This window comes from Platalea leucorodia, assembly GCF_965183815.1.
Source record: "Platalea leucorodia genome assembly, chromosome: 1".
In the NCBI taxonomy this organism is placed as follows: Eukaryota; Metazoa; Chordata; class Aves; order Pelecaniformes; family Threskiornithidae; genus Platalea; species Platalea leucorodia.
The window spans coordinates 82,656,063-82,682,407 of record NC_138823.1 but is presented as its reverse complement, the minus strand read 5'-3'; the positions used below and the strand labels follow the sequence as shown (position 1 = coordinate 82,682,407).

Sequence of the window (26,345 nt, the reverse complement as noted above, 5' to 3'; positions counted from 1 at the left end):
CCTCAGCCTTCATCCATCACTTACATTGTAGTCCCTGACACCAGAACTGCAGTCCCTAACCCAGTTCCATGCATTACAGCTCACACATGCAACTGCGTACTGGGTGCTAGTCCTGGTTTTTCCCAGCTCAAACTCACAAACTGCACACAAACCTTTTAAACCCTGGCAGGCAAAACATCAAAATACAGAAAGATCAAAGCCGGAGATCATATTTACTACTATTTTTACTGAAAAAGACATCTAAGCTTTCAGTGGCTGGGCGTGAATGATCCATCTCTTCTCTCACACTGGTGTCTGTACCAGAGTGCTTTCAGTAGGCTCATTCATACAAACCCAGCCCAATAGCTATAAACACTGAAAAAGAACAGCTGGTGTCCATCAATACGTGAATCATTTTTTCCATTAGTTAAATTACAAAACCGATTCTGGAAGAACTTTTCGCTAATTTCTCTTCACAGTACAGGTCAGGAAAGCAGAGGCCAGTAACCTAGAATGGATGCAAGTTTAATTAAAATCGGAAAAAGTTCCCACATCTATAGTCTACCCTGCCCACTGAAACCCCACCCCGTCCTCCCCTCCCAGATTCCATCCCCTCTTTTCTGAGGAGAGGGAGGATTCTGGAACTCCTGTGACTAAAGGGAGTACAGTACAGAGTATAAATTGGGGGGGGGCGTACAATCATACTCCAATGTTTAAAAAAAAAAGTGGAATATTGGTAAGGGCAGATCGCCTAAGACCTGCCATGGTTTTAATCCTTAGGGCCACAGGATTATATTGCCATTATCCACATTTCACAAGCTCATTACAAATCAAGACCTAACGTTGGTTAAACCCAAATTTAAACATTTTAACCCCAGTGCGCTAACTGTCCCATGGTCACTTTAAAAGTACTAAGGAACACCTGACTTCTTGTGGTTTAACCCCAGCTGGCAACTGAGCAGCACACAGCCGCTCGCTCACTCCCCCCCAGAGGGAGGGAGGAGATAATCGGAAAAGTAAAAGTGAGAAAACTTGTGGGTTGAGATAAGAACAGTTTAATAATTGAAATACAATAATATTAATAATAATAAATTGTAATGAAAAGGAAAACAACAAGACAGAGAGAGAAAGGAACAAAACCCAGGAAAAACAAGTGATGCAATTGCTCACCACCCGCTGACCAATGCCCAGCCCATCCCTGAGCAGCGATCGCTGCCCCCAGCCAACTCCCCCCAGTTCATATACTGGGCATGACGCCATACGGTACGACATAGCCCTTTGGCCAGTCTGGGTCAGCCCCCCTGGCTGTGCCCCCTCCCAGCTTCCCGTGCACCAGGCAGAGCATGGGAAGCTGGAAAGTCCTTGACCAGTGTAAGCACTGCTTAGCAACAACTAAACCATCAGTGTGTTATCAACATTATTCTCATCCTAAATCCAAAACACAGCACTATGCCAGCTACTAGGAGGAAAATTAACTCTATCCCAGATGAAACCAGGACACAGGCTTATCTCGTAACTGCTTGGGAGTTAGCTAGACCTAGATGCTGGATAGGACAGCACACATATTACTGAAATAACTGAATGCTGGCTAAGCTGGGGATGGTTTTGGCAACTTACAGAGAGCATTCACTAGAACAGCAGCTTGGCATAGATAACACAGCATCCTACAATGGCCTGAAAAAAGGGTAAGTACAGGAGAAACTCCCCTATTTGTGCTCTTTTCTCTACCTCTTTTTCCTTGTGAGAAGACCCTATTTTTACTCCCATGGACTGGTAAGATTTCCTCTGCTCCCTCTCCCCAAAACGGGGAATCAGCACCTGTAGGCAACCACTGCACACGCCCTAGAGAGGCATCGGATGCTCAAGCAACGCCAGGAGGAGCGCTCAGTAACGGTAAGCAGCTGCTTGCACACATACGAGAGCTGCCTGTTTTCCAGCATGGGAAGGCTACCCTCTTCTGATCAAGTCTTCTTAGGGCAACGTTTTATCCATCAGCATAAAACTGAAGCAAAACCACGAGGTGTTTCTCCAGCCTTGCTGCAGCTACTTCCCAGAGCCTTTCTTTTCCACCCATGTGTTTTGGTTTACTAGGGGAGCCGGTCTCTTTCCTTTTCCTCTCCGAGACCTTCACAGACAACACCTCAACAATCACTTTTTAGCTGGGCTAATTATTCAGGCAGGTCTGCCTGGCCCCAGGTTCTTAGAGGTGCAAGCATGGTAGTATAACAAATTAACATAAAACTACAGCATCCTTTAGAAAAATGTTAATTGCTTATGTAGAATAATCTATGTTTTCTCTCGGATACAATTCATGTACTACATAGAGTACGTGGAATCAGAGAAGCAAGATAACTTCTTCCCAAGGTCATCTGGTCAAAATACACAGCAGATTTGCAACCCACAGTTAATGATGCAACTTAATTAATTTTGTGATCTTATTGTCTTCTTTTACCTCAGAGAAAAAAAGGCATGTTGACCTTGAAGTGAGTACGACTCCTTTTCGGGGGGGGGGGGGGGGGTAGGGGGGGAGAAAGCTAACAGGGGGTACTCAATTAAGCTAGAAACAGATGTTAACTTACAATCCAAAATTCTTCTTCCATTTTTTTTACTTTGCTCTTGCAATAAAAATTATTTAATTTTATGCAATTTACACTGAGAGACATGTTCTTTGATTCCAATTTTTGGCTGTTCCTGTTCAGCAACAGATGCTCGAGTGACGTTTCTCAGCAGGCACGCTCTCCAGAATTCAGCTCCCCAATAATCACATTAGCTATGACGCACATCATCCCCTTAAAGATTGTGTCAAGCTTCCATCTTGAGCCTGAGGCTGGCCAAATATTTAGTAGTGCAGATGACAGGACAACACAGTAGAGATGTTCAAGTTTCTTGGATACTTAAGATGCAGATGGAAGCCACCAAATGCCTGTAGCCTCCTTCATAGTCTCAGAAGGAGTTCCCAGCACTGTGACAACAATTTACTTCTATTTTTGGGAGAATTTGGGGGATTGCTGCTTGGCTGTGGGATATACAGGAGGAGGAGTTGATGAAGGAGTCTCAGTAGTAATGTCTTCTGGCAGGTTTCACAGACTCAGAGAATCACCACACCATGTCCTGCATCAAGAAGGCACTTGGTCCTCCAGCCTCCCCCAGCAGGGAACCGAAATCCTCAACCCTTTTCCCTGGCCGCTTCTGCAACCCGGCTGAGCACCTACGAGCGCCCCACGCACCCGAGGGCAGGGGCAGCTCGGAGCACCCGCTGCCCGCACTGGCGGGACAGCAACGGGGACAGCCGGGCACCAGTTGCGAGGCGGCGGAGGCAGCCGCCACTCCCGCCCGGCAGCCGCGGCCGGGCCCTAACGGCCGGGCGCCGGGCAGGCGGCCGCGCGCGCCACCAACCGCCACCGCCACCAACCGCCACCGCCACCAACCGCCCTTCGCCCCGCCCCCAGCACCTGTCACGCGCACGCGCAACCCCTCGTGACACCTGCCCGGAGGGCGGTTCCCCCCTCCCTCCCCCCCGTCTCTGCTGCGCGGCTTGCGGTGACGTCACCGGCGCCGGTGGGTGGGTGGGTGGGGCGCGGGCCCCGCCCCGGCCCCGCCCCCCGCCGCCCGCCCCGGCCCGGCCCGGCCCGGCCCGGCCCCGCCCGCCCCAGCGGCAGCTCGGCGGCCGCCACCCAGCCATGGCCAGCGCGGCGCCCGCGCAGCCCCCCGAGCCGGAGGCGGGCGGGGAGCGGCCGGAGGCCCTCGAGGAGCGGGGCGCGGCGGCGGCCGGGGATGCGGAGCCGGCGGAGGTGTCAGGCGGGGCCGGGGCGGCCGCGGCGCTGCTGGGGGAGACGGGTCTGGCGGTGGGCTGCTGCATCGCGGCGGCGCTGAGCTGGGAGCGGCCCCTCCACAGCCTGGGCGGCTTCGTCTGCGCCAACCTGCTCTTCTGGTGAGCGAGCCGGGCCGGGGCCGGGGCCGGGGCCGGGGCCGGGGCCGGGAGAGGAAAGCCCCTGCCCGGCCACGGGCGCCTCCTCCCCGCACCCCCGGGAGGAGCGTCTGCCCTGCGCCCCCATCCCGGCCCCCGGCCCCGAGGGGAGCTGACCTGCTCGCCCCCGGGGAAGGTCCCGCTCTCCTCGTCACCTGCGCCATCGCCGGCCCTGCCCCCGGCGGCCGCCCTGGGGCAGGGGATGGCCCCTGCGTTGCTTCGTCGGGTTCTTCCAGCCTCCGTGGCCGCTCTCTGCCTCCCCTTCCCCGCTGTTGCCCTCAGCGGCGAGCAGCCCCGGGTGGGAGCTGACCCGAGCGGCCGCGGCGCGCCCCGCTGGGGAGTTGCGTTTCTTGCCGTGGGGCTGCGCCGCGGGCCTGCCTCGCCCTGCCGAGTTCGGGAACCTCGTGAAAGCGGGCCTCCAGCCCCCCCTCGGCGCCGCGCTGCTGCCGGGGTCCGTTGCTGCCGAGTTCACGTTGGGGGTGCGTGCTGCTCTTCCAAATCGGCGGCCTAGTTAGCGGAGGCTTTGTGGAGCGGGGACGGCGGGAATGTTACTGCAGTGCACCAGTTTGGCTAAGGTTTTTCTAGTCGGGTATGGTTCTGTTGAATAAAAGCCAGAAATTAACATAGGGACGTGTTCGTTGTTGTGTTTGTAACAACTCTTCTGCTTATTTCTGTAGGAAAAACTTGTCTTTCTATGTGAAACTTACTCAGGACTTTTCCCTGATCTTGGATTTTGGTGATGCCTACATTTTTCAGTTTCTGATCTGAAATGCTGCTGTATGCCTGCTTGCTCACGTAGAGCCATTTATGCGTTAGGGTTCTGTCTAAGAATACTGTTGAGACTCTCGGGCTGAATTGTGTTCCCCCTCCTGTGGCTAGAACTGCCTCCTTTTCTCCTCAGCGAATGAGAGGCAATCAAGCAAAGAGGTGAATTAATTGCAAGCTCCACTTAGTTCTCTATAACCCTAACAGTGTGGTGTTTAAATGTGAGACCCAAGTCACGGAAAGAGAACTTCCTGAAGCTTTGCATTGCACAAGAAAATCTCTGTGCAAATACTTACAAAATCATTTTATCCTCTTTAATCCCAGGAGCAGTGTGCATGATGTCTAATTTAGGTTGACTTTTATTATCCCTCTTGCTCTTAGGTAGCCTTGGTAAATCCTTTCATTGAGAAAGTTACATGGTTTTGCTCTCATTCTCTGCATACTTCAGAGATCATCTGTTCTTTCAGTGATTTGGAACGGTCATAATGCTTCATGTTTCTTTGTGGCATGGCTCTGATAAAATTTTCAAGGGCAGCATCTGACAGAATACATTTCTGTGTCTCAAGGAATAGTAGCTGCTGGGCAACCTGTTTGCTATTCTTTTGTCCAACTTTGATCATAAGCAAGGTATATAGTGCATGCGTTATGTAAAAATCGCCTTTGGTAGTCTTACTGGCAACTTGTTATGTGACCGGTATTTGAAGTTCTTTTATCAGAATTTATAGTTCACTCTACTTTCTTGCTGTCAAGATGAGACAGAATGGCAAAAGTCAGGGCAAGGATTGCTTTTATTTTGGTGGTATTGTTGTACCTCAGCAGGAAGCTCGCTATCCCAGTGCCAGGGAGATTTGAGAGGTGGAGACCAACTAGGAAATACGGAGGAGCAGGTGTGACGGCCAGTAAACTTCTGTGGTTTGAGACTGAAGAACATCAGGAAAGGTCTCGTTAGCAAACCTGTGAAATCTGACACTTTGAAAATGAAACAATTTTTTAAATCCAGTTTCACATTTCACTGCTTTGGTGTTGGCATCGTGAGTGTTTGCAGCAGTGTTTGCTGCTTCTCCTTCACTCGTTTAAGATCCAACTGGTCAGCCTGGTTTGTGCTGACTCAGGCAGCCGCCACTGATTCAGGACTGGGAAGGAGAGTTCGGCCCTGCTGCCTGTGAAGTCTCTCCTAACAGGGCTTTGTGCCGGCCGGAGCCTAGGTTGAAGAAACATTTCCTAGTTACCACTTCACGTGCCTCATCTTTCTTCGCCGTGTGCCTGCAAGTATCCCTATCCCCATGCAGAGGTAGTTGCACTCCCAGTGTGTAGGGCCTCTAATCCCAGTACTTCTCAAAGTTGAGACGTCTGTATTGCTGGGTGGGAGACTTCTCTCATTGTATCAGCAATAGCGTTGGTAGAGGGAGGAAGGGGAGGGGAAGTTTAATTTTACAGTTTTCCAAATGTTGGAAAAGTAGTGATAGTTCCTTCCTCCCATCCCTTTAATTTGTGGGACTATGTGTTCCTTCACAGTTAGTTTAGTTCTTGTATGTATGCCATTCAAAACACTTCATGTGTAAACTGTTGCAGTAGGAGCTGCGGAGGGTCAACTATTTCTCTGATGTCCTGTCGCAAAATCCTTTTTTTTTTTTTTTTTTTAATTATTTGAATGTAATCTCTTTCCTGCTAAAATTCTTTTAACTGTGGTACTGTATATAAATGCATTTTCGATGTTTACTACTGAAATAATGGTAGGTACAAGAAATGTACTAATTTAATTTCATTCTGTTTTCCTTCATTTTTTTACTATCCCTATCAAATCATCATGGACTCTTTAACAAGGCTTAAAGCAACTAGTTATTGATCATGACTTCAGGACCTTCTTAGACTAGGCAGTACTCTGCCATTTTTCAGTTTCCTTGGTTTTCTAACATAAAGGCTGCACTAAAGTTCAGACCCTGCAAAAGCTGACCCGATATATACTGGCATATTTAGTGAACTAACATTTCATAAAATTTTCTCAAAAATGAATGAAACGAAGTTGGCAGTTAAAGTAAAAAGAAATCTGGTTATTGAAAAAGCATTTGTCACTTATCACTTCCATTATTTATTCACCATGAATAGCTTTAAGCCCTGCGCCCCAAATTACCCCACTTGAAAATCTTTAAAATGAATGAGGGTTAAATATATATTATTTAGCACCTAATCATCTGAAATGTGATATGGATTCCACTTTTCCGCTGCAGATAGTTTACAAACTAAAGTCAAAATACCACATGAGGAAAATAAGGTATTTTTTTTCCTATTTTACACACATAGTACTGAAAAAGTGAGTGATTTGCCCAAGAGCAGAGAAACTCTGCTGGTGCCAGAAGTTTCATCCAGGTATTCTCAGTGTTAGCCTGCTGACTGATAACTTCCAATCTTAGGTTTAATCTTCGACAAATATTAACAGTCAATCCTAGATTTTAAGCTAGTATTCTAGCCTAATTACTACTTTGTGTGTGTGTGCATGGGGTAGGGGGCACAGTGGTAGCTTTTCATTTTTGTTCTCCCAGTTTTTCATCTTAAATATTTCTATGAGGTTAGGGGGACAAGTTTATTTTTAGTAATTCTGTGCTGTTATGTCTCTTGATATATTTGTTTCAAATACATGTTTTATATTTGCAGATATATGTTTCAAACATAATACATTAATGTCTGCAAGGTCATCCTTGGATGCACCAGTTGCATCTATTCACCAGTTGCCCAAATGACTGATTTCTGTAGGGTTTCTTGGGAAGAGAGGCAGTAGAAAGACAAAGATGTAATAGATCTTTTCTCGGTTTCTGTTGCCTTGTGGAACAAATTTATAGCGTTACCCTGTTTGCTGTTCTCATTGCTAGCCCAAATCCAAATTTTTCTTTGAGGACTTTTATATGCTTTCTGATACACAAATTTGTATGTTACTGCAGGTCTGTTGTTAACAACATTATATGATGTTAACGTACTGGATGAACAAATTAACTGACAAGTTGTGTAAAAGACAAGCCTCATTCCTTGATTTAGACAGGTATGCTGGCCAAATTTACCATTAAAAACAGTGTCTTCTGTCACCATCCATACTCAGATTTTTTTGCTTGTTTGTTTCATTTTGTCTCAGACCTATTGAACTTTTTTTTTTTTTGTATGGCAGACTTAACTAATCAAGAGAGGAAATAATATTTCTTATATCTGAACTGGCCACGTGCATTGCATCCGGTAAAGACTGTGATAGGAAGGTTATTCTAGGTATAAAATCTCATTGCTGTTTAAAAGTTAGCAACAAAAACACATTCAGAGTTGAGAGGTTTGACGTGTTTTGTTTAAAGTATCCGGTTTGCTTTAAGATTTGTTATTGAAGTGTTTGTTTTGTTTTTAAGTATCCAATTCACTTTAAGGTTTGTTATTGAAGTGTTTCTTACTTGAAATCTCTGCTTGGCAATAATAATGCTTACCGTGGAGAGATCTCAAAGTACTTTTCATTAATTTATTCTTTTGATGTAAGAAAATAGTACTAGGCTAAGCATTTCTTTCAGGTGTTTGCACACAAACTGTAAATGGCGTCACTACTACATCTTGATGGATAGCTTCCCTATAAAGCAAGGTTTCTGTGCATTTAGAGTAGCGTGCATGTGCAGTGTGTGCCTGCATCTGGGTTTTTATTCTTGTGGATTGACCCTGGCTGGATGCCAGGTGCCCACCAAAGCCGCTCTGTCACTCCCCCTCCCCAGCTGGACAGGGGAGAGGGGAAATACAATAAAAGGCTCGTGGGTCGAGATAAGGACAGGGAGAGATCATTCACCACTTATTGTTGTGGGCAAAACAGACTCAACTTGGGGAAAATTAGTTTAATTTATTACTGATCAAAATCAGAGTAGGGTAATGAGAAAATAAAAACTAAATCTTAAAACACCTTCCCCCCCACCCCTCCCTTCTTCCCAGGCTTAACTTCGGTCCCGTTTCTCTACCTCCAGAATGGGGGTTGCGGTCAGTTCAGCACACGTTGTCTCTGCCGCTCCTTCCTCCTCAGGGGGAGGACTCCTCACACTCTTCCCCTGCTCCAGCGTGGGGTCCCTCCCACGGGAGACAGGCCTCCACAAACTTCTCCAGCGTGGGTCCTTCCCACAGGCTGCAGTTCTTCACAAACTGCTCCAGTGTGGGTCCCTTCCATGCGGTGCAGTCCTTCAGGAACAGACTGCTCCAGCCTGGGTCCCCCCCCAGGGTCACAAGCCCTGCCAGCAAACCTGCTCCAGCCTGGGGTCCTTTCCCCATGGGACCACAGGTCCTGCCAGGAGCCTGCTCCAGCACAGGTTTCCCACGGGGTCACAGCCTCCTTTAGACATCCACCTGCTCTGGCTTGGGGTCCTCCACAGGCTGCAGGAGGAGATCTGCTCCACCGTTAACCTCCATGGGCTGCAGGGGGACAGCCTGCCTCACCATGGTCTTCACCAGGGGCTGCAGGGGAATCTCTGCTCTGGTGCCTGGAGCACCTCCTCCCCCTCCTTTTTCACTGACCTTGGTGTCTGCAGGGCTGTTCCTCTCACATATTCTCACTCCTCTCTCCGGCTGCAGTTGCACATGGGGTTTTTTTCTCCCCTTCTTAACTATGTTATCCCAGAGGCGCTACCACCGTCGCTGATGGGCTCAGCCTTGGCCAGCGGTGGGTCCATCTTGGAGCTGGCTGGCATTGGCTCTGTCGGACACAGGGGAAGCTTCTAGCAGCTTCTCACAGAAGACACCTCTGTAGCCCTCCCCTGCTACCAGAACCTTGCCATGCAAACCCAATACAGTTCTTTGTTACGAGAAAGAAACAGCCCTATTAAAGATGCAGCAGGCACATTTAGATAGCTGTTTCTAACTCTATGTACGTTTGGTATGGCTCTGTCATTATGTTCCATTTCGAGTGTTTGAGAAAGGGAACTGTAGATGTTCTGCCTACTATCAACATTGACCGTGGGTACCACTGGAAATGGAGTCCTCAGGGAGCTGCTCTGTCAAACAGGACATCTTAGTGAACTTGGCATTCTGAACCTTAGGAAGTCCAATGCTTACAAAATGTTACTTTCTTCTTGGTCTTGTCTGTATTAGGTGCTCTTCTGAAGCTAGTGATGTTCTTCCTAGAAGGCTTGTGTGGTAGTCACTAGTGTTTTTCAGTCCGTGTAGCAGTACTGCCTGGGCGTTGTGAGGTTGGTGGTTGTTTTCCCACAGCAGTTTGTGTGGTCCCTTCTTTAAGGATGACTCAGTCCTTGTACAAGGACCATGTGGCTTTTTTCCATCCAAACCACTCCTCATTACCAGCATGCCACCAGATGTCATCGGTAAGAAATTCACAGAGACTCTCTATAGATTGTATTGGCTATGTAAATTCAGTTTTTAATTTTACTTAAACAACTCTGGATTTTTGATGAGTCCAGTTACTGAAATCGCAAATTGCAATATATGATTATTTTATTCCCTACTGCTTTAATTCAGCTTACACAGTAATTCAGCTGTTTCAGAATCCTTTCCACCACACCACCCCCCCGACTTAAGCTTTCCCAAAACCACACTCGAATCTGAGAGTATACCGAGCAAAACTAATACAGGAAGAATTAATTCTGCCCAAATTTAAATCCTGAGGAAGAAAATATTTGCTTCAAAATACTTGCTTTCATTTAGAATATGTGTGGGAAATTCATCAGTGGCGGTGGACAGGAAGGAGATTGCCAAACTAAATTAAGTGAGAATTGGAATAAAAGAAATCTCTGAAATCAAAACATAAAGAAAAATGCATGAAAATTAAGTGAGTTGGAGTAAGAAGGGGTATTGACATTTTGAGGCCAGTTGGTAGCATGTTGGCCTTCAGATCACTATGTTAAATTTGTAATATCTCTCAAGTCAGGAGAACACATCTATATGTTTCTGTGACAAAATGTTTTCCTTCTTATAGCAGTCAGATGCTAAATGTGGTTTTGAATGTGGGAAATTTCAGTCTTCAGCTATCTTTGTTATATAGGTAATCTTAGAGCTACCTTTTTAGTTGTTTTGGGATTACTTTCCCAAAATCCAAAGTATCAGGATAACACACAAGTGAAGAGTTTAATATAAATTGTAATCCTGCCTCAAACCCTAATAAGAGTTTCTATCTCTTATCCCTTAAATAAAGGTTGTAGAATAGGTTATGTATTGATATATTTCTTTTGTAATCATTATACATTCATTATCAGAAAAGAGAAGAAAAAAATCCTGGCATAGGCAGTTTTGAAATTCACTGTGTATCCACATGAATGTTTTTTTTTACATGGGTGCTAGTTTTTTTTCCTTCTAGTCTGACAGTCTTAATTTACTTAATTTGATTCCTTTTACCAAGCTTTTTGTAATTTATTGGTATTGTCATTATTTTATTATACCCAGCTACAGTACAGTAATTTGCAGTTTGTTCTGCAAGCTTAAAAAAAATGTTTGTGGTTTGTTTTGTTTTTTTGGGGGTTTTTTGATTGTTTTTTTTTTTTTTCCCCCTAGAAGGTGATATTCCAAGATACGCTTTCTCAAGTAAAGCTAAAATTCTGATGGCCACACAAGTTGTGATATAATTTTAGGGTCTACTTGTTTTCACTCAGGCAGTTTTAAACTGATGTTCACTTTTCCAATACAAATTACTAAAACTTTTGAAGGCTTTGGAGGTAGAAAAGTGGAATAGAAAGTTAAATTAATTTAATTTAGTTAGCAAAAAAATTTAAAGTCATTATCTCAACAGCTTTTTAGTGACAGTTTGCATAGTTTTGGCTGAGATTGGTTTACAGGAATGAAAATTGACATTGTTTAAGAGCCAGACAGTGTTACATAAAAACCTGGACAGTTTACAGCATTTTTCAACCAGTAAGATGAAAACAGGATCAATCAGGAAAGAAAGCAAATGGGGTAATTGAGAAACTGAGGGAAAGCGAGCATTAGTGAACAATTTAGGACCAAATCCAGGATGAGGACTTTGCAGAAGATGGAAATCCCGAACAAAGGAGAATAGATGCATTGCAGCATGGCTTGGGTTTATTCTGTCTTGCTAGAACTTACAAATTCTGTGTCCAAAGAAGTTGTCTTAAGACAGAAACGATAGTTTCTTCATGTATTAACTCAAAATAATGAGACCTTTCAAATAGTAAGTAGCATTTTGAGAACAATGGAAGTTTTAGGGGGATATGCTATGCTCCATCGTAGATGTTACAGGACTAACGAGAGCATTAAAGAAAAGGAGATTTAGGGCAGCGTGGTAGAGGTGGATTGTTTGACATCAAACTGCTGCTACTGTATGAGAAAATGGGATTAAGATTTCTTCTGTAATTTGCCAGAGTACAGGTTAATTAAGGTCATCTGGGCATGTTTCTGCAAAAATAAAGGAAGCCAGGTTATTTGATGTTATGTGTTTGATTCAAAATAATTTTAACTTCCATGGAAATACCATCCCCTGTTGTCACTGATGTAACAGTAGCATTTGATGTCATGGTAGGCGCAGAAGGTATGGCGTTTAGGTCATTTAAACTTCCTCCTTCTCAATTTTTTATTTTATATGCCTATCTGAATGCAATAGGTTACAGTAAATCTGATCCACAAGCCACGCATGTTGAAACATGATTCTAACTACTGCATTCCCCAAGAGGTTTCCTTGCAAACAGTGTGAGATAATTTTGCAATGTGACGTTTTAGTACTGACTTGATTCTATTTCCCAGACCACCAATATACTTCCACATTTGCCAGCTTTTAAAGAAATTTCTCTTCGATTATTAAATGCAAACATTTTAAAGATTTTTCTTATATTTTTGCTTAGACAATTGTACTATTTTCATTTTTATTTAGACTTATTTATAAGTTTAAAATGTCATTGCTTGTAGCTGGGGTAGAGAGAATATGCAATTTGAATTCCTATCCTATGTGTTACTAACTTTAATTAGAATTGTCCAGCAGTCTTTGCCTTTTGCCCTGCAACCTGTGCACAGACCTCCGAGAGAACTACCACTTCTACAGGTGGCTGTCAAAGTAACAGTAATTTAAGTTTGTGGGAGTCTGTCTCTTATGACAAGAGATTTATTTATTATTCCAAAATCTTTATTCCTAATAAGTTCTAGAAGGTTTTCTAAAAAACAGCTGTCCAGGTTTGATTTGATCTGTGCTTTCTGGCTGAACAAATACGATCCTAATCTTTTGAATAAAACCTGACAAATAAGCCTCTTGAATAAAAGGTTGATGACTGAATTGTCTTTGTCTTAACAAAGAAAGAATTAAAGAAAATGCTGCAAGTTTTGGAATAATAATCATGCCTTTTCTGTTTTTTTTTTTTTTATTTATTTTATTTTATTTTTATGTACTTAGTGATAGAATTTTTAGTCTTCTGGGCACTATCCAATGGAAAACTCATTGCTGGTTGGCACATAAGTCATGAATCAACTGCTTTCTAGTTCTTCATTCTGTTCTCGTTGAAATATTTTATTAAAAATCTTAGATATCTAAGTTCTTGGATGGCATTCTTCCTTAGAAAAAACTTTAAGTGAAAAAGGTTTCTTCCTGATTTATGTCTGTACAGAAACTTAGACTTTTCTCCACTAAATTAAAAGTAATTTTACACATTTTTTAATGTATATATATTAAGAAGCATTCTGTTATAGTATTTCACATGTTTTTAGCTAAACAGATATACAGCTATTTGAGTTCAAGCTGCCAGGCCCCCAGAGTGGTGGTGTGCCTATTTTAAATCTGGTTTAACATAAGATGTAGAGTAAATGGGTTTTGAAATTATTTTATTCAACAAATTATGCTTTTGTAGGGGTGAAGAGGTTTGTTAGACAGAATTTATAAAGTCTTTGTTCATTCTAAAATTTTTGACAGCATATATGCAAATGTATTTTGTTACATGTAATATGTTTCCCTCTCTGCAACAGGGAATCTGCTATACCACAGTTTTTGTGTATCTTTCAGACATGCAGATTGACAGTTAAATACCTTATAAATATAATAAGATTCTACGAAATTCTATTCTATAAGTAGATTCTACCAAAAAAGCATGCATAACTTGTTCTGTCTTAAGTGAGTATTTACACTTTTTGTGCAGGGATGGGGAAAGGATTTTTGCACTGTAATTCTTGAACAAGTATCTAAATACTTCGGCTCACACCAAGATGTACTAAAGGAACAACAGGAAAAATACTGGATTATTGAGTTTGGGATTTGAAATGTGTTGAATACTTGAGCATTTGGATTTTAATATTTATAGATATTGCATTTTGATATTTACAGAAGCTTAATATGAAAATCAGTTACATCTAAGAGCAATTCACATAGAAGTTGTAAATTCACTTGTTTAGTAGATGATTGGGATGTTTTTTTCAATTAGGAGAGTCAAAGTGTTAAACTACCTTTAAATAAAATATAGTTGAATTTAATATATATTATTGCTTCTTGATTCACAAGAGGGCAAACAAAATGATTGAGCAAGTGATCAGTAAGAGCACAAGCTTTCTGGTACTGCCTTTGCAGCGTATTTCAGCAGTGTTCTTCAGGAAGTGCATTTCGTGCTGTATTTAGAAGAAAACTAACCCTCCTCCCCTTCCCCAGACCTCTTGCTTGAGATAGGCATCAGAATTTGTTGCGACCAGACTGGTGCTGATCACTCCAGCAGCAAGCACGGAAGAATGGTCTCCATTCAGCTTCGAGCAGGAAACAGTTACCACCGGGAAACAGTTACGACTGCATTTTTTCCTTACCTACATGCCATCGCTGTAGACAGCTGTCTGAAACAGCGTTGGACAGTTCTCTGTAAGAGCAGGAGTAGACATACCTTTAAAATTAGCAGATAAAAAAAGCAGAATATCCCTTGTCGGCAGTTGAGCATTCTCAAAATGGCCTAGAAATATTTGATCTGTACAGGTGAGAGCCATTCTCTAGCTGGTTTATGTCATAGCCCACACTTGCATACAGGTACCTCACTGGGAGCTGTGGACGGTTCTCACTTTTGTTTGGTGGTGCATCATAGCAGTGTCTTACAGAACAAGACTGGTTCTATGGAAAGCTATGGCTGGAAGGTGTTTAGTGGATTTTTACCTTTGCGTTCAATGAGGAAACAAGTATATACCAACCTGTGCTATTTAAAACACCACAAAATACTCCGAAGAGTTTGGGCTCTGTTTTTAAGATGTGAATACGTGTTTGTTGAGCACAGAACTAAAGTCCGCGAATCACTCATGTAGCCAATAAATGGGTCGTAATAGCTGATGGTGAAGCAAAGCTCCATGTTCATGTCTGTTATTCACAGCTTTTATGTATTTGTGTGGTTATTTCTGGAATTCATCTAAGGATAGATGGTTATTAAAAGTGTACCTACTAAGGCTTGCCAGAAATAACTAGCTCTGGCTGATGATAATCTAAATTATTTAATTCTTGATGAAATATTTTCTTACGGTTTGTGTTTGCAAAGTGCAAGTCATTCATAATTCCAGAATATGTTGTAAAAAATATACCTTCACAGCTGAAATGAGGCTTGTATCATCAAATTGATATATTTAACTTCTAAAGCAATTTAGTAGGTTCGTGCCTTCCCTGTATCTCACAAGTACAATTAAAAATAGCTTTTGCCATGCCCTGTACAAGTTCATTATGTTTACAGACTGCAGTACTGTGTGACAATGTTTGCCTCTGAAATTTCTTAGCTGGCTTGTGCCACTTGAATGACTCTGTATGATCAGGTTTGTGCAGTTAATTGTCCCAGGAGCTCTGCACTGGGAGGTGGCTACTTCTTGATATAACAGATCCAATGGATGATCTGTTGTGTTAGTTAACTTATCTTCCCAGTACTGACATATGACGATCCCATACTGTAAAGACTTGGAGAAAAGACAAGAAGGACAAGGTATCTTAGGGTCCTTTTCTATCTTTAGATGATGAGATATTAGTTACTATCACCTCCAGGAATAAGTAAAGGAGCTCTCTAACCAGATTAGGCCTAATCACTAGTTTTAATGTGTTGCTCTTCTACTATTGTACAGTCTTTCTTTTGCCAATGGGATTTCAGCTGCATTTGTTGTCCCATCTTTTCTTTCCATTTGACCTTCATGGCTATGAGAAGCTTGTCAAAAGGATATTGTTTTTGTATTTTTAGTCAGAGCACGATTCTTGAACTTAAACATAACATTTTCGCAAAATATGGAAGGTGCCAAAATACTGAAAAGGTTACATTTTAATTTAGCAACTTCTGAATAGGCAATAGAGATTAATCGCAATGCATATTTATTTGTGTAGCACTAAAAATAATGAAGCATGACTTGCTAAGAGAAATTGCATTATGGGATTTAAGAAAATGATTTTGTACTCTGTGTGTAGGTAGGAAGAAATGAAGGCAACTGAAATGCTGAAGAGCAGGTAGGGTAGCTCTCAGTAGAGTTTCAGAATGGTATACTCTTCAGTAAATCTCACACTTGTATGTAGTATTGTATATATGTATTATTTTAAAATTGCAATAGAAAGAGTTTACCATTAGTCAGTTGAAGAATTTTGACTTTTAATTGTGGAAATAGTCAAGTTTTGACTCATAATTTTGCTGTTTAGAATCATTTCAGTCCAGCTGCAGTGCAACCAGGCCAAGAAATAGCAACCAGGCAAGAAATATGCCTTAAAAGGTCTAAGTTCAGCATCTTACAGAAAAGGATTTGCCAGCCACTTTTGACTCTATGACTAAAACTTTTGACTCTGTGACTAAAATAGTCATAGAATGAAAATATAGCTCAGGTTGGTAGGGGCCTTGGGAGGTCTCTAGTGCAACCTCCAGCTCAGAAAAGATCAGTACTTAATTCAGGACAGGTTGCTCAGGGTTTTGTCTTGACAGCCTTCAAGGATGGAAATTCCACAACCTCTGTGGGCAACCACTGCTTTATTATCCTAACAGTCAATAGTTGATCTCTCTCCTATTTCTTTTTGTAATCATGGTTTCTCAGTCTCCGATAGTGGAATTCGGTAGCAGGCTTGGCTCCCTCAAGCCTACATTCTTCCTACGTAGAAGAATGTCGGTCGGAAGGACCACAGGAGGTCAGCTAGTCTGAACTCCTCCTCAAAGTAGGTGCCATCAGATCAAGTTGCTCAGCTGCTTACCCAGTCAAATTTTGGAGATCATACTCGATAGCGGTCTGCCACCTGCTTACTGCCTCCAGTAGCTCTTCAACTTGACTGCTCTATAGGTCAACCAGAGCACATCTTTCACAGGTGAGGCCACTGCTACCATCAGCCCAGGGGAGAGGCTCAAGGCATTTCTTGCATGCCTGGAAACCAGGTGGCTGTATCCTACCTCTGGAGCTGTGTCTGAGTGGAGGCCTCCCATGTGCCAGGGATACCTGCTTCAGCCAGCGCTGGGGACTGAGCCCTGTGCAGCACATGACCATTTCTGTGCAGTCCCACACCATCTACAGTGGAGACTCTAGCCTTCTTGTCATGCAAGCTGCCCTGTTAACTGCTGAAGTCACTACGTAAAATGCATAATTCTATACCTTGTTTTAACCTTTGCTTTCTGAAAAAAAAAAAATCCATATGTCTCAAAATACTGCAGAATTTCATGAGGGGACAAATCTTGTTTATGTCTCTAGTAATGGTTGTTACTTCCACACCACTTGTGGAAGAAATGAAACAATTTGAAATTCAGGCTGTTTTGTTTATTGCTTAAAAAGGGAGCATAAAAGTTCGTTGAATAAGTATAGCTATTGAGTCTTCTACTAACCAGAAACATTTTTGTGTAGTATATGATGATGTCATTCTGGAGCCTTTCAGTTTTGTCAGATACGCATGTGTGTTAGAAATACTTCAGTAAACTCTGTTCTTCTCCTTCAAAAAGGAGGGGGGGAAAAAAGCCCTAACTCCTAACAATAAGCAAAAATACCACTGAAACTTTTCGTTAATCTCGTTGCTATGCATCACGTTGATAATTCCTGTAAGAATTTTGAATCCTGACACTGTTAGCATAATAAGTAGTTTTCAGATCCAAGCATTTTTTGCTAAGTTTACGGTAGACATATGCAAAAAAAACCCTACAAGGGAGCCTTATCAGCTTTTAACCAGTAAGAGCTTCAAGGACATAGGTCTGTCTGACATGGCTTGCAAACAGTTTTGCTAATCTGTATTGCTGGAGCACCTGAGGGCTGACACACACTGGCTGTGAATGAATTCATAAGAGATGGTCTTTCTTGCAAACAGCACGGGGTAAATAAACAGAACTGAAGCAGGGAAGGAAGGATTGTGACAGCTAACAATGTTAAGGCATGGGAAGTCCAGTAAAAACAATTCAAAGCTCTCCAAATAAGTGAAGAGCCCTTCTTTGGCTACTGCATTAGCTGCTCCAACTAGATTACAGTTTTTTTCCCCAGAAGCTATGGAGCAGAAAGACTGCAGTATTGCAAAGGTAGAATGACATGACTTGGAAACGTCTTCCAGAGAGGATGCTACCTTGTTAATCCTTGCTTGCTAATCCTCGTCCGCATTAGTGCAGTTGTTTTTAACAGCAGGTGACAGCTGTAATTGCAGTGAAACTAGGGAGTATGGTTTAGTTGTGGGCATAAAGTAGGTCAAACATGTTCTGTATATTCTTTGAAAGACAGGCTAAACCTTCTTAGTAAACATCTTTAACAGCTAGTAAAATGTGTGTGTATTTATGCACACACATTCACACATGCATACATAAATTGCAGTATTGATGTATTTCTTTAAACCATCGAGGACAGGCCAGTGGCAATTGCTAAGTCAGGGCATACTGTTTGATTCTATAAAATATTAATGCACAAGCACCATGAAGAACCTACAGAATAGGCATGTTATTAAGCCCATGTAACTTAAAGGTCTGCAGTTGTTAACAAACTTCTGATGCCTAGAAGTTGTATGAAAAATTCTTCATTAGATTTTTCTCTACAGTGTCACATCTCCTCCTCTCCTCCATTATCTATAAGTTAAGTAAGTAGGTTAAAAAAAGTCTTCAGTGCAGTTAAACTTGATCCTTAAACAGAGTCAAGGATGTTTAACAGTGAAGATTATCACCAAGAAACATAGTGGGACAACAGGATGCAAAGCTGTTGGGAGTTTTGATTTAATGAGCTATACTTGGGCAGCTTTGAAATTGCATACCTTGTAATCATTTTCCTCTAAACATCTCTGTTGCTTTTCTTGAGTTGGCTGAGGTTACACAGAGGTACTGATTGCGTACTTTTTTTTTTTTTTGGTAGAGTAGTCTTATAATTCAAACTGCACAGATGTAGAAACCCTTCATATTCAGAGAAAACTTTCAGAGTGAGCTTATCTGTTCGTATTGGAAATCATAGCTCGGTCTGCTCAGGGTGATTGGGCATTATGAGTTTGTGTTAAATGTGAAAATCAGAGGCACGGAAATCTTCTTTGATGCAATCCTGTTTTTTGAGAATTGCGAGGAATACTGGAGCAGTTTTCCAAAACTGCAGTGTGCCCTGAGGTTATTAGAAACACCTAGAAGTCGATTTTCTTTTTAAAAATCCAAATGTGCTCAAAGGGTGTCTCTTGGCTTCCTCCAGTGGCCATGCTTTCTACTCCTTTTCACTTCCCTTCCCCCTCTTTCTTGCAAAAAACCTTTGCAGCAGCAACTGGTTGGGTGGCCAATTGCTGTGTTTTCAAATCCAAGAGGTTTCTTGGAAACCTTCCAGCTTTGTATGATTTTGTTTCTGTTGGTATTCTCATTTGATCCACTGCCTTGGACAGTGGCTTCTTATTGGTTTTGGCTAGCCTCAACTGTTTTTTTTTTTGTTTTGTTTTAAGTTAATTGGTTTTGCTTTTACCTTGAAAAAGATACTAATGTGCTCATTATTGTATTCAGATGTCTGACTTTATGTGCTTGAAACAAGCTATTAAAATACTTCAGCTTTTTTTTATCTAATCTAATGGAATTTTAGTTCTTTTACGCTTCGGATACTTTTTTGTGAGTTAAGATATTTGACAGTAAAACAGACAGAAGAGCTAATATCCAAACACACCTGGATAGCAAAGTCAGCAGTGCATGAGATTATAAATCATAACATTCTGAGTCTAGGTCTGTTTGACTTGACTAGACAGGTTCTAAAATTTTTATGTAATGAAAAAATTTACAAAAGCTCATTATGAAGACAAGTTTGAGTATTATACCATGAATGATACAGTTTTACCTCATCTTTGCATTTGAAAGAATTGTTTGTATAAAAATCTTGTGTGAACATAGGTCCTATAGGGAACACAGTAAAATGTCTAACCTTTTTTGTATATGAAGGAAAGATGTTGTGCCAAGGCAATTTATGTTAATAAAACCATAATTAATCTTAAAAGTAATTTGAAAGTAATGTGTCCTATGCAATAATTAAAATATTATGTTTTCTACACTTCCTCTGCACTTAGATAAAAGCATGGACAGAAATCTACTGCGAACTCACTGTATGCTTAATGATTGCATCTTTAAACGAGACTGCCGTGCTTGGAGGTCTCAGTGTTTGTGGGGAGAAACTAAATTCAACTGACATAATATCAATCTATTTTTTTTCTCTTTATTTTCATTACTAATAGCAGTTTTCAGTACTAATAAACAGTTTACGTATACTTCCAATAATTTCAAAGTATTCAACGTTCATTTCTTCTTGACATTCTAGGTTTGTTGCACTGACCCCTTGGAGAGTGTATCATCTGACTTCTCTCATAATACTTGGAGTGCTAGTTCTTCAGATAATAAAGGATTTGGTATTCTCGAGGATAAAAGGTAAGGCAGTATACTGATAGAGTTCCTTGCTTAAACACCTGCAATTCAGAGCATGTTAGTTCATTACTAAATCCACTTTGATACTATGATTATTGTAAAAGTATTAGCTAATTTCAGAGAGAAACAATGTATCTATGATGATCTATTATAATCTTCAATGAAGTTTTGCTATATTTTACAGAAAAGGCATTAGATTTGTTTTAGCATGAGTATAATTGGTGTCAGTGAACAATCATTCTTGTTTCTTAACTGCTAGGTCTGAAAATGCATTATTTTCTAAAATACAAAGTTTTCCTAAACAGTCCTACTTCTTCTGACATTACTCTAATCACATCATTGTTGGAAAGTTTGGGAAACCAAATATCAACTGGTCAGCTTTGTAAATAGATTCAGAAATGACCTGTCTTTGCACAGTTGAAATAAAAAGTGAGCAGTATTCTTTTCTGCTTTATGTAGTGTTTAGTTTCCAGCGTGTATAAAGTCTTACGTGAATACAACCAAGTTTGAAAGGGATTTTTTTTTTTTTTTTTTTTTTAATTCCTGTTCTGTGCTTCATTACCATCTTGAAAATTCTTTGGCAAAATGATGGTCATCAGTCTGTAATTTTCATTATCAAGGAGATTTTTTTAAAGTGTCTTATTTTGCCTTTTCTTTGATGTTGAATCCCCATGCAAAGTGTTTGAAAAATCACCTGAACAAAGTACAAAAGCAGGAAATAGGCATCAGAGAAGCAGGGGATTCCTCTTTGATGTACTACCACGTAATTGACTGCCAAAGCCTATTGTTCCCTGCTAAGTTACGGCAGTTATTCGCAGCCTTTTTTGAAACATGGTTCGTTGTCGTTGCCTTCTCCGGAGTCTTCATTACCGTTCTGTTTCCTGCTTGAGCATTGCAAGCTCAGGGGCCAACTTAAAAAGTTTAGCAGAATTTGATTTTAGGCACTGTGTTGTATAAATCACCACTAATGTTGAATACCTCACTAACTGGAAGGTCGTGATTTATGTAAAGGCTCGCTTAGCTGTAATCACTAATATTTTTGTATTGACCAAATCCAGGATGTACCAATATTGACCAAGCAAAGAGTGTAAGAATACCATCCCATCTTCATTTGTGTTTCACTGCAGTTTCTATGTGAATTTTTAACCATTCATCATAGAGATGAGACTAGCAAGACCTGTGTTTCCCAGCTTACAGAATGATTATTTTACTATAATTAACTTTTTTATTTTACTGTTGTCTTTGATGGCGTTGTACACAGAGTTCAAGAACAATCAGGTTCTTGAAGTAATACTGTAGAAATCTTGTGGTAGTGACTTGAAATCCATGAAGTGCCACTCTAAAAAGCAGAAAAAAGTTCTCAGTATAACGCTTCTGTGTAGCTACTTCACACTTCCAGCCAACCACTAGATGGCAAGACTATTACAGATTCATAAAGAATGTAATGAAAGTAGTTGGCAGTTTGTAGGTATAGAGCGTGAGTTACGTTGGTTATCTTCTCCTTCCATGTGAAAATGTAGCAATATAAGATACTGATTTTTTCCATTTACATTTTTAACTGGTATGTTAAGTTTACAGAAAACAAATCAATAACTGTTACTTTAAGTTAATATACCCTTCCTGTTTGACTGGTACAGAGATGTCCTTAGTCATTTTGTCCCAAATTTAAACATTTCTTGTGAATATAGAAAAAAAAATATTTTTTCCGGTTTAGTGCACTGTATTTCATCTTACATTCCCATAATTGCAGGTGCGCAGCTTTGGAGGACCATCACTGGCAAGTAGGTACATTGTTTTTAATATATTGGTTATTTAATATCTTCTTTTTTATAGTTATTCTGAAATTTAAAAAATAGTCTATTTTCCCTCTAATTAAAATAGAACTGAATTATTTTTATCTTAGCATCTTTTCTAAGTTTATTACTGCTTGTTCATCAGTTTTAATTTTTAATAACTGTAGAAAGTGTATTTTTTCTGATTTGAGTTATATTAAAGTATACAGTAACATATCCAAATACTTTTAGAAATGCTTTTTCGTACAGTGGGATTATCATGCTTTGTGTTTTCTGGGAATTGGTGTTTTCTTTGAAGTTGGTTATTAGGGAAAAATACTGTGTTGGTTAAGGAGGTAACTTTCTTTGAAGATCATTATACCAGTGCTGTCTAGAAGTAGGTAAGCTTGCTGGGGTTTCCCTTTATCTCTGTAGTAGCCAACACAAGTAATTGGTCATTATAATTTCAAATAAATATTAGTTGATATCCATAGAAATAGAAATTAATCAATAATTGTGAAGTCAGTTGACTTGCTGTTGGCCTGACTCAGTCCACTGGCAAATGTTTGTGTCATGTTGTTAGTGTAGAGTATATCATTGATTTAATTTGGTTGCAGTATAAACAATGTCTCTAAATGGTTTGCAGACGATCCATTTTCAGAATAAAAATTTGTATATTTAAGGCATTATTCTTCTGAACAGAGCATCAGGAATTATTGTATATCTGACATCATTTGAAAGCAGCTGCTGTATTGCAAATACCCATTAGTACACTATTGTATTACACCCTGACACTGAAGAAACAGTAGTGCAAAGCTGAAAAGGGAAGATGCAGGTTTTTGTTTTCTGCCTAGGGATAGATACCAATATCATGGCAGTTACAGAAAGCAGCTCCGATGTGCAGTCATTCCTAAACTTCTAGAGGTATGAACTATCTTCAGGCTTTCTTACAAACATGAAGTGGAACTGATGACAGGTTAGTTCGTGAACTGAGCAGCATAAAATCGTTCTTTTACCATAGCTAGTGCTACTCAGTGTATCTGTGTAGACTGGCAGTGCTTCAAAGATTTTAATTGAGAAGCCGTTGCTGTGGCACAATGGATAGCGTGACTGTGTTTCATTCTTTCATCCTGTTACTTGTGAGAGAAATTTACATAAAACTATCTTTTTTGTTTTCGACATCTGAATTTACCTGTCTGTTTATATGAGAAAGGAGAAGGGCAAAGAAAATCAGATTGCTCGTGGAATGGAAGGAAACATAGGTTTTTAACTGCCCTTTGTTTCCATGAAAAATAATTCTGCAGTCCGAGACAATTTTTTTCTCTCATTCCCCAGTTCATCACATCCCCAAAACAGAACAGTTGATCTTCATGAAAAGACTATAAATAGTACTTTGAATATCTTGGGTTCAGGTTTTCACATGTCCAGAATCTTGGACTTGAAACGCTGTTCTCTGGGAAGCCCAACACAGAGAGCAGAAAAGAGAATTTGGTGAGCTCCCTGTACGCTATTCTATTGGGTAATATAATACAAGCGTTCTATGTCTCTGTGTAAAATAATGTGCAATGGTAAGCACACAAGGTCAGTTCATACATCCATGCAGCCCAGTATCTGCTCTCTGAAGGTGACCCATCAGGAGAAACATGGTGTTGGGCGGTGTATTAAAGAAGGACAAGCTTGCAATGAACTTCTGCTGTGCTTTCCTAGCCTCCAGCAGCTTCCAGTTAAAGGACTTCTAGGTACCAGAAGTGGTATGTCCTGTCCCGTGTGTCCCCCCCCCCGCCCCTTTATCCCTAAACTGTTCTAGGTGGACCTTCCATGAATTTGTCTCATTGCTTTTGTTCTTACAAACTTCTGATATCTGCAACATCCTGTAGCACAGATATATCCACAGCTTGAACTATGTGTTTTGTGAACACAGCCTTGTGTTTGTTTACTACTATATAATTGTTTCTTAACCTCTTTCTACCTTTTTTGTATTGGAAGAAACAGTGAGCAATCACTCTCTATTAATATTCTCCAGCAAGCTGTGACTTTATAAACCTCTATCCTGTCCTGTTCAGTTCATGACTACTTAATTGTTCCTAAAATAGAAGTTCTCTGTAGCTTTGATATCTTCCTTGTGCTTTTCTGCACTTTTCTTCAATTTCTGTTATCTTTTTTGTCATGGGGCGAGGGCAGAACTAGAAATAGTGTTCCGCATTCAGGGAGACTTTGGACTATACATTGGCATAAGACTATACATTGTCATAAAAAAAGCCCTCTCTTCTTTTCAAAATAAATCCCAATGCTTGATTGGCTTTTTCTGACCTCTACTGAGCTCTGAATTGATGTTTTCATGGATATATAATCATCTCAAGATTATATTTCTGAGTAGTAAAGATCAGCTTAAAGCCCCCATGTAAGATTTTTTTTTTTTTTCCCCGATGTGAATCTTCTCACATTTCATCTGCCTTTTGACAAGCAAATTGCTTGATACTTGGTTAAAGTTCTACAATTCCTTGCAGTTGGCTTCCATCTTTACCAGAATAATTCTTTTCATATCCCATGACTTCTTAGTCTCTGTAAAAGAATTTGATGAGAGACCTTGTTGAAAGCCTTCTCAGAAATCCAGGTGAATTTTTATGGATATCAGCATTCATTTACAAACCGTCTGACTCTCTGAGAGCACAGAAGGCTTTTGACGTGATGTCCTTTACAAAATCGTGCCGTAGGACAGCATGCATGTCCTTTATTAGATTTCCTGACAGTTTGCACAGAACAGAGATGAGTCCTTACTGGTTTGCAGTTCTCTGGCTCTTGCATACCTTCCCTAAAAATAGATGTTGCTTTAGACACTTCACAGTCCTCTGGTGTTACGGTGGCTTTAAGAGAGGCTATTTAGCATAAATGAAATTTCAGCTGCTGCACCCTAGCTTTCATTTAGAATGTTTGTAAGTTCACATAAAGACTTTACATTTGTTAGCACTGTGGGTGGGTATTTGTGGGTTTATGTGTTTTCTTTTTTTCTGAATGCTAACATATAAATGTGCCTGTTGATCGGGTTGAAATTGGAAGAACTGCTATAAGATGTTGAGGCTGAGTGCATGGTTGCTTTTCATTTTACTCAAAATGGGATATGAAAAACTGTTTTCGTGTTATCTTAATACAAGCAACCTGCGTCAAATGTATCCCCCTACTGTCTGTTTACAAAAAACACTACCCAGCAGAGAATCACACGCTCTTAAGTAACATACAGAGAAAAAAAAAAAATATCTGTGGTACTTTGTATGAGAGGCAATGCTTGTTCTAATAAATCCAATGTGTTCATGACCATTCTCTGGCATCATAGCCAACAGGCACAAAACAACTGTGTCCGTAGCATTTAACTGCCTTATGGTCCACACAGAATGGTCCTGTGCTGACTGGAAAGGATTCCTGGTCTGTGCCAACTTTGCAACTACCTTGGGTTGTTTGAGAAAGTGCTAGATGGCATGTGCCAAAACTGTGCCAAGAGCTATTTTAATGGTTTAACTGCATAAATGTCCACTTCTGGTGCCCAGCAGCATTGCCACACACTGTTCAATTTATCAAAATAGATATAGTCAGAAAGTAACAAATGATCTGAACAGACTCGTTTGCTGCCTTACCTTTGTGTTACATAATTCTGGTTTTGAAAATTAGTATCATTAAGTCGCTATCACACTATGTTGTTTCATAAATGGTGGCACACCTTTATGATTATTTTAATAGTGAAATGGTATGCTTTGTACTATTGTTTTTGCAATTAAAGCTTGTCGTAGTTGGAAGGTGAAAGACTGATTATCACTGTTTGAAACTTGCATTTTTGCCAACGTTGGTGGGTATTGCGCATCCCTTCTGCTGCACATAACACTCCACAAGCATCGGAGATCGGAGTCCTTCAGAAAAGATGTTATTAAGTTGTTGCACTTGCTTTTGGTCCTCCTTGGTCTTTGTTGAGCACTGTTGACTCATAAAAGCAAGAGTAGCCTCTCTTCTTTTTCATTGCCCTAACTGAAATGGCGAATGCTAGTTGGCTCCTATTTTAAATATGTCTGTGTAAGAAGACCTGTGCTTTATTTCTAATGGAGTTATTTAGGACTATATTAGGTTAAA

At 40.8% G+C, this 26,345-nt stretch overlaps 1 protein-coding gene across 1 annotated transcript in view; it reads left to right on the top strand.

Moving 5' to 3' along the window:
* Positions 1–3,654: 3,654 nt before the first annotated feature.
* Positions 3,655–26,345, top strand: part of RETREG1 (reticulophagy regulator 1) — a 69,478-nt gene continuing 46,787 nt past the window's right edge. Inside the window, exons 1-3 of the mRNA XM_082309458.1 lie at positions 3,655–3,910; positions 20,354–20,460; positions 22,208–22,238. Of these exons, the coding sequence (XP_082165584.1) occupies positions 3,660–3,910; positions 20,354–20,460; positions 22,208–22,238 (389 nt within the window). The 5' untranslated portion in view covers positions 3,655–3,659. The remainder of the gene's footprint in view (positions 3,911–20,353; positions 20,461–22,207; positions 22,239–26,345) is intronic.